This window comes from Halichoerus grypus, chromosome 5, assembly GCF_964656455.1.
Source record: "Halichoerus grypus chromosome 5, mHalGry1.hap1.1, whole genome shotgun sequence".
Classification (NCBI taxonomy): Eukaryota; Metazoa; Chordata; class Mammalia; order Carnivora; family Phocidae; genus Halichoerus; species Halichoerus grypus.
In genome coordinates this window covers 54,157,232-54,170,088 of record NC_135716.1, presented here as the reverse complement: position 1 = coordinate 54,170,088, position 12,857 = coordinate 54,157,232, and the positions used below count along the sequence as shown (strand labels likewise).

Below are 12,857 nucleotides of genomic sequence, written 5' to 3'. Positions count from 1 at the left end.
GGTTGAAGAGAAAGTAATGCAAGGCATAAAGAATCAAGGATATGATGTAATAAGACAGGGTCCAATATCTATTTCAGCTACTTACTAATTTTGTCACCTGTATTGAGTCAATAAACATCTCTGAACCTTTGCTTTCTTTTTTGTATGATAAAGAGGTGAGAGAATCTTTATTTTGTATTCATCTATGAATGTTACCATCAGCTAAAAAGATCACTTGGCAGCTAAAAAAAATATGAACAGATAAGGAACATAAGAGAAGGAACTGAGCTTCATTCATTTTAATAACTGGCTAGTAATCATTTTAGTAACTGGCTAATAAAGAAATGGGCCTGAAATATAGTAGGTACTCAACAAATATTTGTTGAATGGATACATCAGAAGAATGGAATAAATCAAGAGGAAGTAAAGTCAGAAGAGAACACCAAGACCAGACTCCCAGGCCAGGCATATAGGAGACAGAGGATGGAATTTAGGAAGGCAGATAAGAAACTGTCCTCTTTGCACAGAGGTCAGGACCAGGAAAAAAGCTGCAGGAGCCAGTATAGCTGTAGCATAAAAGTGCTGAGGGCCTATTATCTATACAGGAGATTAGCAGGCACGTTTGAAAGAATTAAGATTCACAGTAGTAATGCCTACCCAAGTATACCTTCAACAACATGTCTGAACAATTAGAATTATATTTAAGGCAGCTAGAAGGCAAGGTGAGGAAGGAAAGTGAGGAGTCCCATGAAACTGCCATAGGTAAAATCAGACATACACTAGTAGTATAAATATGGCAAACAAATTAATCTGAGACATCTAGAAAATGAAGAATTCTGAAAAATGAAAATTATAGTATCTACTCTGAAGAACTGTTTTGAAGATTAAATAAGTGAACATATGAAAAGGACTTAAAATATGCCTAACATGATTTTTAAAATTGTATTGTTATCATTATTATTGCCTTATTGTTTTTGTTGTTGCTATAGCTATTATGCATAATAGAGTATGTATTAGCCAACTCAATCTTTAGCTTGACTTCAGTTCAAGAACTTGTAATTTGTAAAGTAAATTGCTTCTTTATTTTTGGGTTTTCTTCCAAGTGTGGTTTTTTTCCTCCTTTGTGCTCTTTTAAAAGTCCTCCCCATCCACTCCCCCCCACAATTCTAGCTTTGTTTTAGAAACACCAAGGAAAAAGGACCTTTCCACTTAGGCCAGGGAGGCTAAGTGGGAGGTGGCTGTGGTCTGGCCAGTAAGGCCTAGGATCTCAGATGTTAGAGGAACAGAAAAGTCAGAGCAGAACCATGGGAAGGGCAGGAATAGAAACAGGCATGGTTCAAGTTTTCCTTCACATGACTCTGTGTAAGAGATGAACCATACCCCATTCAACTGTACTTAGATAACTTTCCCAATAAGAGGTGATGTCCCCCTCTAGTGTTTGTTTCTAGTTTATATAGTTGACCCTTGAAAAGAACAGGTTTGAGCTGTGAGAGTCCACTTACATGTGGATTTTTTTTTTTATAAATACAGTATTGTAAATGTATTTTCTCTTTCTTATGATTTTCCCAATAACATTTTTTCTCTAGCTTACTTTATTGTAAGAAGGGTATATAAATCATATAATGTACAAAATAGGTGTTAATTGACTGTTTATGCTATTGGTAAGGCTTCCAGTCAATAGCAGGCTATTAAGTTTTTGAGGAGTCAAGAGTTATAGGTGGATTTTCCACTTGCAGGTGTCAGTACCCCTAGCCCCCATATTATTCAAGGGTCAACTGTAATACCTTCATCTGAGTGGGGAGTAGGACCATTTGCTTCCTAAAGGCTACTGCTTTGTAAGATACATACTTTTAACAGTAGACAAAGTTAAATGTGATGTGAAAACTCTGCAACTGAACAGATAAATAAGAAAATTAATATAACATTTGTTACAGAAATTATATTAATACTGATAACTTGCCAGTAGATATACTAGAGTTAACAAATATGGTTTATCACTGCTAAATCAAATTTTCAAAGAAATTTAGTTCTAGTGAAATGTGTTAGACTGTTAAATAAAAATTTTAGCTAGTTTTGAAGTTACCTTCATCCCCAAAAGGTTTTGACTCTGACAGAAATAGGCCTCATTCCGTAAGTTAGTTCCGCCCTTAAACTCCTTGATCAAACATAATTTTGGTATTAGTTCATAAGTTATGAAGCCAGCAAAGTATTTTAGTTAAAGGATGATAAAGTATAGGGTCTGGGTAGGCCCAGAGTAGATGAAGATGAAGGGAGGGCTGGGTTTCACTTCTAATTTTCCGCCCAAGCTTTCATGCTGAGAAAATTGTTTCCAAGTGTTTAGAGCGATCTCAGTTCTACAATCCCAGACACAAAGTATGATTTCGGGAGGCGGGGGGGAGGGAGTGCCTTAACTCCTAAATCTGTGTGTGACTATCAGGTCTAGGGCATACACTCAGGTAACGTCGTGTGACCAGCTAGCGGAAAATGGAGAGTGCGCTGCATATTCGCAAGTAGGGCGTGTGTTTGGTTTGCTTGTTTGCTTAGAGCCCTCAGAGAGGGAGAGACGAGAAGAGAGAACGGCACTGACTCACTGAGGGACTGGTGAAGGGCTGCCCATGAGGTGCTGAGACATTCTAAATGAAAGGATAGTGTGTGAGGGAAACAAGTCTACAGTCAGGAGAACAAAGGCGTCGTTCAGCGACAGTACGCAACCTGAAGCGGTTTAGGCTTACCGGGAGGACGACCAGGAGAGCTCAGTCCAGGCTGCTGCAGAAGGCGCGCCTCCCCGTGAGGCCCCGCCTCTCCTGAGCCCCGCCCCGCCAACGTCGGGCCAATGGGAGTCCAGGATGTTAGCGGGTGGGAGGTGCGGCCGGGTTGCTACAGCCGGAGCTGGGCGGTGGCGGCGGCGGTGGCGGCGGTGGCGGCGGGTGCTGGGGGAGGCATCTCGCGGAACAAGAGGCGGTGGCGCAATGGAGGGACTGGAAGGTGAGGAGGTGAAGAGGTGTGGGCCGGGCGGTTAGAGCGGGCCTGGAGCAACCCGGAGTGCCCAGGACAGCGGTGCCCGGGAGGCGAGGGCTGGACCGAAGCGGTGGACCCCGCCGCTCCTCGGGAGGCCCTGGCGGGCAGTAGCCTTACAGCCCCCAACACCGTGGAGCTAATGATCCTCTGGCTGCCCCGCCTCAGACGGTCTTCAGCTGGGGTTCCCCACCGCGAGCCTGATACTGCCTTTGGCGTCTGCCTGCAGCTCTCTTCCTGCCATCTTTTGGTCTTGCCTGACTCCTGAGTGTCCTTTGGGTAATCACAGTCTCCGGGCAGATTTTATTTTTCTTGCCAAGTGGACTCTTCGTTAATGTCCATGGCCTCCCTACTGCCAGCCTCTGCTGGGTGTGTTTTCAGCCTCTAGCTCCTGACACTTTCCTTCGCCAGTTTCCCTAGGTAACCGTTTTTCTATTTCTACCGCATCTTCTATCGGAGGGATGCCAAGAGCATCTCCCAAGGAAGAGTCACTGGCCAGCTTCAGAGCCGGCACAATAGATTAACAGAAGGATTTAAGAGCTTATTAATGACGACTCAGTAAGGAAGAGCCGGCATTGATTCCTTATCTTGAGTTAATCCTTGTGCTGTAACCATGACTCCAGATTTTGCTTTGTTCCCAATTCTTTCACTTCTCTATTATTTTTGTCCATTTTATCCCCTGTAGTATAACATTTACCTGAAAACAACAAAGGAAAAAAAACCCAGCTAACATTGGCAACAACAGTTTCAAGGTTATTTTTCAAATTGTGGTTAATCCTTCCGATGAAAGATCGTGTTGCTTTGGTTTAGCTCTTTTTTCCCCCTCCTATTTTACATAGATTCAGGTGGAATTAAAAATAAACAGAGGCATTGAGCCCTGTATTGTTGCATGCCAGAGAGCAGATTATTTCAGGTTGTGTTATGAAGTGAAAAGTAATAACTGGTAACTTTTTGCAGGTACCAAAGCATACCAAAAAACAAATGTAATGATGAATATGATAGTTTTTCACGCTTTTATCCTCATAGTAAACAGCTGGAGAATGGTAGGTAAGAATTCTGATAATTTTCCATTTGTGGGCAGCAGCAGTATAATGACAAATGAAGGTCCTGTTCTCTGATCATTTAATTTATTTCAGGGAGATCATTAAGTTTCCATGAAATAGGAATTGTAATGATCATACTCCTTACTTTCAAGATACTATTTTTTTTTAGAGGACTCCGGGAGGCACCTTATTTTTTTAAATAAATTTAAAAATATGTGGTGGTCTTGTAGCATAGTGGGTAGGATCATGGGTTCTGGAATTCTTGTGATGTTATCATAACACACATTAAGTGCTTTAAAACAACTTTTCTGCAGATTTTTATTATTTTATTTAATATTTGTAATTAAGGCAAAGATCTTCATTGTTTTTTACTTATGTATGCTAAGCACGTAAAACAGTGTCTGACACGGAGTAGGTACTTAATAAATATTTGTGGTTAGATGAATGACTTTGTCTATGATGGGCACCATTCTAGGCCCTGGGGACGTAGCAAAAAAAAATACAGTCAAAAGCCCTGCTCTCATTGAGTCTATGTTATAGTGAATCTTATATTCTAGCAATACTAAGACATTACTATTGAAATCTTACTAAGAATGTTTTTAAAATATAGTGAAAACCTAGTATAGTATTCAATTACATGGGTGGAAAAATACATGTATTCTGATGTAATATGATACGTTATGAGGGGTATGTTTTATGGGCCCAGCTTGTGATGTATCATGGTAAACAGTACTTGCTCCTTACTTTTCGGGTTTTTTTTTTTTTTTTTATTGTTTGTGTGTTTTTAACAAAATGAGTTACTATCATTAACTATAATGTGTTTAGTTTTAATTAGGTTAGGCTAAAAAATATGAAATTGTTTTTTTGTAGGGCAAAAAAATTGATTATTAGTAAGGTTTAAACTAATAAAATAAAAGATCCGAGAGTTTTTGTTGAAGTTAGAACAGTGCCTTTCTTTCTTTCCTTTCTTCTTTTTTAAAATCAGTCCCTGTTAGGTCACATTTTGCAAAGATCAAAAGTTTGAATCTTAAGGTTCCATTCATTAATTCATTCATCCATGCCTTCATTTAATAAACATTGATGCAGTGATAAATAAGATAAAGTTTTACCCTTATTGGAAGTTAAAGTCTAGCACTTTTTTTTTTTTTTTAAAGATTTTATTTATCTATTAGAGAGTGAGAGAGAGCAAGGGGTGGGGGAGGGAGAGAGAGAAGCAGATCCCCACTGAGCAGGGAGCAAGATGCAGGGGCTCATGACCTGAGCCAAAGGCAGAGGCTTTAACTGACTTAGCACCCAGGTGCCCCTAAAGTCTAGCACTTTGAAGTCTCTAATAAATGGTATATTGCTTATATTGCAATGTCCAGTAGAAAATCTCCAGGAATTTGCTCACCATGTCATAGTAATTGAGCAAATATTGTACTGTTTGGTGTTAGACCCGTGTTTCTAGTTGAAGCCAGTTACTGGACTAATCTTGATTACAAAACAAGAAAATATATGGACCCCTAAAAAATTCTTTTGAAGATTATCATACTCTTTTAAAAATTATTTGTGTATAAAGCATGTACCACTTATATTATTTTTGGTCTTCTGGGGCTTTTCTTGTTTCCTGGTCATTAAGAGATGAGGTATTAGGCTGAACACTGTATTTCAAAACTAAATATAGGGGCACCTGGGTGGCTCAATTGTTAAGTGTCTGCCATCGGCTCAGGTCATGATCCCAGGGTCCTGGGATCGAGCCCCACATTGGGCTCCCTGCTCAGCAGGAAGCCTGCTTCTCCCTCTCCCACTCCCCCTGCTTGTGTTCCCTCTCTCGCTATGTCTCTCTCTGTCAAATAAATAAATAAAATCTTTTAAAAGAAAAAACTAAATATAAATTATCGCTCATGATTTTGTGTAACCTATATTTGAGCACTTCTGTGTTCTGTGTGTAATTGGAGCAAAACCTTTAATTCCTTTTCACCTAACTCTTGTGCCCTGTAGGTATACCTAAGGCCAGTAGAATTAGTTCTAGGCTTGGGAGAGTTCTAATCTCTCCTAAGCTTTTCATCTGTAAAATGGAGAGAGGTAAACTTTAAGCAGATTTAATAAATACACTGTTGTCATTTCTTTCATAACATCTTGATAAGTGGTTATTAACAGTTGTAACAGAGATCAGGCTGCCCATTCCTTTTTTGGTTTACTAAATTAGCAGATCTTAGTATACTGCCCTCTAAAACCTCATTGGAAGTCTAATTGCTCTTCTCTAGTGTACCTTAGATTTAGTTGAAGAAAGCATTCCTGTCCCATTAGGGTTTCCTTTTTGTTTTGTTTTTCTCTAGTCCAAACACATGCTAGTTTACTGAATAATTCTTCATCTTTATTGATTTATCTAGCATTCATTGTTTTTTGGTGCTGAGTTGGATGCTAGGTTATTTTAAAAGCCAGTGTATTAGAGAGGCCTATGTTTGGATCATTGTTTTGTTTCTTTTTAGCTCTGTGATTTGGTAAATCTGAGCTTCAGTTTCCTCAGCTATAAAAACTGGAGCTATTAAATACCAGTCTACCTGAACTATATTAATATTAAATGATGTCACATATTTAAAGCATTCAGTGAAGTGCCTAGGAGGCCCCCTCAGTACTTGTTTATTGGATGGGGAAACTCATAGGAAGTGTGTTAGGAGCTTAGGAGTGATTCAGTAGAGGTAAAACAGCATGCTTGGAAGGGATTGTGGGCATCTTACTAGATGGCTATGGCAGCAGGATAGGCTGGAGAAAGAAGAGACTGGAAATACGTATATGGGATGAGGATTTGAACTAAGGCACAGATAGTGGGAATTAAAAAGGGAGGATAGATTTAGAAGATATTTCTGAGTTAGAGAGGTGAGATATGACTGTTGGATATGAGAGAGAAAAAGAATCAAAGATAAAGGGCTGTCTAGCTTTGACTAAGAGGTAATATTAATATTTTTAACCAAGAAGGAAGACCAAGTGTGGGAGAAGAGGTAACAAGTTTGGCTTTAGAAATGTGTTTGTACAGATTGGGGGCTATCTAATAGAAATGTCTCATAGCTACTTGTAAATGTTTATGTGGAGTTTTAGCTTGGTAGTCATGACATAAAAGTGACAGCAAGTGGATACATTCACCTAGGAAAGTTTTATGTAATTAAATGAGAAAAGAAGCTGGGGAGGAATTGATGCTTTAGGGTTGAGCAGGAAGTCTGTAAAGTGTTTTAGAAATTATCAAGAAAGGAAAGTGATGAGAAAATATTTACTGAGTAGTGAATATGTGCCAGAAAAAGCCTATAGCACCAGGTATAGCTGGAGGTCTAAATACTAACCAGGTCAAATGCTGCTTACCTTCTGAGATCTGAAAAACTTGGGCTTAGGAAGGAGAATTGTCATTGAAGCCAAGAGAAAAAGCACTTTAAAGGTGGAAGGGATTGATCAGTAGTGCCTCTTGCTATGGAAAGGTCCAGTAGATGAGGATTCAAAAGAGGGCTTTGGATTTGGCAATTATTATTATTATTATTATTATTAATTTATTTTTAAGTAGACTCCATGCCCAACATGCAGCTTGAACTCATGACCCTGAGATTATGAGTCATATGCTCTCCAGTAGAGCCAGCCAGGTGCCTCTGGATTTGGCAGTTAGATCATGGTGGTCCTAGGGTCAGGATTTATATTAGGGAAATAATAATATACTAAATCTCTTTTTTAAGACTGAGGAAGTTCTGCTCTAAGAAAATCCATTCGTTTAATCTAGCATTTGCCAAAAATGTGACCATGGAGCAAGGGATTTGAGGATGATTGGCGAAAGTGGAAATGACTAGTCAGGTTCAGACTGAGAAGGAAGGAAAGCTCAACCAGGAATGGGTTATCAAGAAGATGTAAATCATTCTGAGATCAAGAAGTGATTTAAAGAGAGGTAGAAGGTGGAAGTATGTGGTCAGAGAAGGTGCTTGGGTATTTTAAGAGTCCAAAGGTGGACTGTTACTAAATTATTTTAACAGTCGTTATTTTTGTTGAACTGGAGTGATAGACTAAAGAGGAGTGGAGTGTGAAGGCTATGTGTTGAGTAGGTTAAGTGTGAATGTTGAAATCTAGGATGAGCTGAAAGAGGAAAATCTTTTGAGATTATTAGGGATTGTTGACCTGAGAGTAATTAGATTCTGAGAAGGAATGTTGGAAGAGGATGGTATAATAGATGCTGTATGCTTCAAAATGAAGGTTTGTTTTAAAGGTTGACTTCAGATGAGCAGTGACCTGTGGTGAAGAAATAGACATGCTACACAAAGGCCAGAACTGTTCTTAATTTCTAAAATTTCTTTTCTTTTGAAAATGTTCTTTCCTATTTCTTAAATATATCCATTTTAGAATGTCATAACTATTTAGATAACAGCATATTATTTCACATCTATATATAATATATACATATAATAGTATTATATAAAGATACCATTTCAAGCCTTATGGTGCAGGTTTTGAAGTTGCTAAATACAGTAATGCATAACAGAATCAACACTGTGTGTGAGATAAATTTTATCAGGAGAGGTTAGCTTCTGGAAAGTTTTAGAATATTAAGGTACTTTATTTACGTGGTTTTGTGCATTTATTTGAGTGCTGCTTTCAACAGTGCTTGCTCTCTACTACAATAGTCAGCCCTTTGCGTATTGTCTCTACTATATTTTTATAAGCCTCACAATTTGCTAGCTTTTGCCACACAGGAGAGATTAGTGGAGTTTGCCTGCATGTGCTGGAGAGTAGTATTTTCTTATTTCATTGGTTGTAAAGCATTTTCATGTATAACATCTCAGATGATCCCTTAAATTTTAAGGTAGATTGAGCAGATAATATCCTCATTTAACAAATGTTAAACTGAGGCTATTTATATGATTAGTCATACATTATCTTCTAATTCATATAGTGAAGACTTTTCCAACAAGGAGAGAGACATCTTGTTCTTTGCTATAGTTCCTTGCAGATTCTTAGTTCTGTATGTAGACAGTGGAAGTGATTTTCTCAACATTCTACATGCTGCCTGAAGCATTCGTTCCACCATCTGCAGTTGGTCAACTGGTTTAATCATCCTTATATATGACCAAATTTTTGTTTAATTTAATACCAGTAAGAGTGGTATGTTATCATCCATGTACTTTTCTTGCTAATGTGATCTTAAGGTAGATTTTATTAAATACATATAGTATATTTATTATGGTGTATTGGAGATAGAAGGGGGCCATGTAGGTCATTTAACCTAACTTCCTTCCAAATTTTATACAAGAGGAAGCTGAACCTTTGTGAGGTTGAATATCTTGCCCAGGGAGTTACAGTTCTATGTGGTAGAGCTGGGACTTATAAGACAAATTTCAGTGCCTTTTTTGCTAAGCTGTCATGTCTTTTAATGAATACATTACAACAAAATGTAGTTTTGTGACTCTGAACCTAAGCTGCTTATTATGACCTGTTGGTAGAAGGGGGTGTTGACACTAACATACATGCACATGTTACATTTTGTGAATTATAGGGCTATACTGTATGACCAGCTAATATAAGAGGGAGGGAATTATAAATTTATATCTTTATTTATTTTGAATGAAGTAATGACTTAATTTTTTTCTTTTTTGAGGTAATTGTTCTTAAATGCTTTCTCTTCAATGCTGTTTCCTCTTTTGTATGCCTTTTAGTGATAAAGATGGTCTTTTCCTTTAAAGACAATTTGAACATATTTGATAACTTGTAGGAATTAATACCAAGAATTAGATTTTATTATATGCTGGTATTGTAGATGCTATTACATTAAAAACCGGGAGATGATTTGGTTCTTAGATATAGTGTGAAGAAGTAAATTATGTAGACTGTTAGCTTTATAAGAACAATGATTGTGTTATTCCACCCTAGTGTTATTACTTGATATGTGCTTGGCAAGTGGTAGGTGCCCAAGTAGGCACTCACTTTATTTCCATGGGTTGAAAATATTTTTCTCAATAGTTAATTTTTTAAAATTTTGCTTTGTCATTTATTCAACTGAAATATACTTTAGTGTAAGTAAAATATGTGATACTCTTTAACATTTTGTATTGATGAATTTTTAAATCATTCCTTAGAATTTAAAGGAATACATGAAAATTATAAATAAACTTAATACATTATGTATCATGTGGCATCACTTTGCCTATCATTATGAAGACTTTTTTTTTTTTTTTTAAGATTTTATTTATTTATTTGACAGAGAGAGACAAAGCGAGAGAAGGAACAAGCAGGGTGAGTGGGAGAGGGAGAAGCATGCTTCCCACTGAGCAGGGAGCCCGATGTGGGGCTCGATCCCAGGACCCTGGGATCATGACCTGAGCCGAAGGCAGATGCTTAATGACTGAGCCACCCAGGGGCCCCATATGAAGACATTCTTAATGTATGTTACAGATTCTATCCAGCAATTGCCTCAACTTTTTAGATAGTTAGTGGAATTAAGTCCCTATAAATGAGGTTGCTCTCCCTAAACAACCTAACCTCTGGTATTAGAGAAGAACAATTCAGGCAAATCTTTGCTTTTGTAGTGCCCACTGCTTAACTGCCACCGTAGAGACATTGCCTCCATCTAAGGTGACAGATAGTCACTATCTACCATTAAAATAGGGCAGTGGAGTGATAAGAGAATGAGAGAACAAAACAGTTTTTCTGTTACAGTTTGATTGTATTTCCACCCATGTTTATTTTGATTTTTCGTTAGTTTTCTTGAACTCACTAATTGCTTTGGAACAAATTATATGAAGTCATAATTGTACATTTCTCATGAGTTTCTTTAGGTTACTTATAAAACAAAGTGGCTTTCTATTTGTCTTTCATGTGATAAAGGAATTTTAACAGTAAAATATTCAGCAGAAAATAATGTTTAAGGTATAGATTCAAGTATCATTTTTAGAAAATTACAGGTATGGAAATAAATTTAGGTTTGATAATTGGCTAGATAACAAAATGACAAATTGACTCAGCTATGTAGAATTCCAAAGAATGTAGTTGTTTCTTTTAAATCAATTTAGTAACAAAATATGTTGTATGAAAATGTATGATAGGTGCATTAAGTTTTGACTGAGTAAAAGTTTCGGCTACTTGTCCCTTATTTAATGAATTGTGCCATAGGACATAATATCTCAGTTTGCTGGTCCATTGAATTCTTATATAATATTATATGTATAAAATAATGAACAATTCATATAATAAAGGTAGCATAGTAACTAGGTGATTCTTTCTTTAAGGCATTATACTTCCTATTGTCTACTGTTAAACAGAACAAGATTCTTTTTATCTTAGAATCCTTAAATCATCTCAGGAAGCCATCTCACTGATCATCAATGTTATATCCTAATGCTTTGAAGATTAATAATATATAATATTAACCTTAAGGTAAACTTGGTATTTAAAGTTTGGTAATTTACAGTAGAGAGAGGCTATAAGTTCAGAGAATATAACAAATTGGTTTGGTTAAAATTAAAGAAAACAAAAGATTTCCAACAATATCAGTTTGGTGATACTTAAATCATGACTTCAGTATTTGGTATGTCCTTTTTGACCACTGATAACTCTAAGTCTTGTGCCTGTTTTAATAATATTGCTTATTCCAAAATGAAACAAGACATTTTCCACAAAAACTGACAACTTACATATGAAGACATTAAAATTCGGAAGTTTCACAATTTGAGCAAAGAATTTATTAATTAAATTCTTTTCTGTTTTAGAAAATGGAAGTGTCCAAGTGGGAGAATTGTTACCTTGTAAGATTTGTGGAAGAACGTTCTTTCCAGTGGCATTAGTGAGTACCTTTTTCCCTTGGATTATGATAGATCTGTAATTATTTGATATTTCAGGACAACTCTCATGGAAAGAACCTCTGTGGAATAATTTAAAGAGATACTGGCCAGTGTTCTTTGTTCAAGAGCATCTGTTCCATCTATGTCTTTCTTCTAGAGTGGTCTCTTTCCTTCATAGTTTAGTCTTCAGAACTACTCTGTTAAAGTGTTAAAGTGTTTCTCTGTGGGAATATTAACAAAAACAAAACAAAAACTCAGAAATGCATAATTATGTATTTAAAGATAAAGAATGATATGTGTCTGGGATTTGCTTTAAAGTACCTCAGGAAAAAAAGCTGGGATAGATGACAAGATTGCTAAATTGTTGATAATTGTTGATGAGTAAATGGGAGTGCATGACACTATTCTCTTAATTCTTATGTATATTTGAAATATTCCAAGAAAAATTGTTTTCAATTAAAAGTGTACCTAAAACATATTATGCATTCTTTACTTTTATTTAGTAACACAAATAGAAGTACTTTTAATTGATTTTAATATAAAATAGCCAATTAACTAGAGAATAAGGGAAAAAATGCCCATGTACCTAAAGTATTTTATTCTTACTTTAAATATAAAAATACATTTATTAATATTTTGATGTAGAATAAGGACTTTTCTTTGAATGTGAATCTGCTGATTAGAGTTTTGTCACAATCCAGAATGCATGTTACTATTTCCAGTTTGTTTCTTTAAAGCAAAGCAAGGATTTAATGATCCAAAGTGTCCGTTGGACTATCGACTCCTTTTAAATAATGACAGCTTTTTTTCCTTTGTCTTTTAAAAACATCTTCCCCACACTTAACTCAATGATTTTTTGTTGTTGTTGTTTTTGTGTCATCTCACTGTTTTTCAAACCATTTTCAAAACATTCAGCTCAGTTTACATAGGAAAGAAAATGGCTTCTTTTGCCCTTATTTATTTAATATTTAATTAAATAATGTAATCACTATACAGCTACAACTTATATAATACATCAGATTTGGGAACAAGTACT

The 12,857-nt window shown here is 36.5% G+C and overlaps 1 protein-coding gene and 1 long non-coding RNA gene across 4 annotated transcripts in view; one reads left to right on the top strand and one right to left on the bottom strand.

Moving 5' to 3' along the window:
- The window catches only part of LOC118547441 (uncharacterized), a 110,457-nt gene extending 107,642 nt beyond the window's left edge, over positions 1 to 2,815 (bottom strand). For both annotated transcript variants that reach the window (XR_004923090.2, XR_013447832.1), the window contains exon 1: positions 2,712 to 2,815. This is a non-coding gene — a long non-coding RNA (uncharacterized LOC118547441). The remainder of the gene's footprint in view (positions 1 to 2,711) is intronic.
- A 62-nt stretch (positions 2,816 to 2,877) lies between these two features.
- The window catches only part of ZC2HC1A (zinc finger C2HC-type containing 1A), a 51,385-nt gene continuing 41,405 nt past the window's right edge, over positions 2,878 to 12,857 (top strand). For both annotated transcript variants that reach the window (XM_036110940.2, XM_036110939.2), the window contains exons 1-2: positions 2,878 to 2,964; positions 11,750 to 11,823. In XM_036110940.2, coding sequence (XP_035966833.1) covers positions 2,949 to 2,964; positions 11,750 to 11,823 — 90 coding nt within the window. In that variant the 5' untranslated portion in view covers positions 2,878 to 2,948. The remainder of the gene's footprint in view (positions 2,965 to 11,749; positions 11,824 to 12,857) is intronic.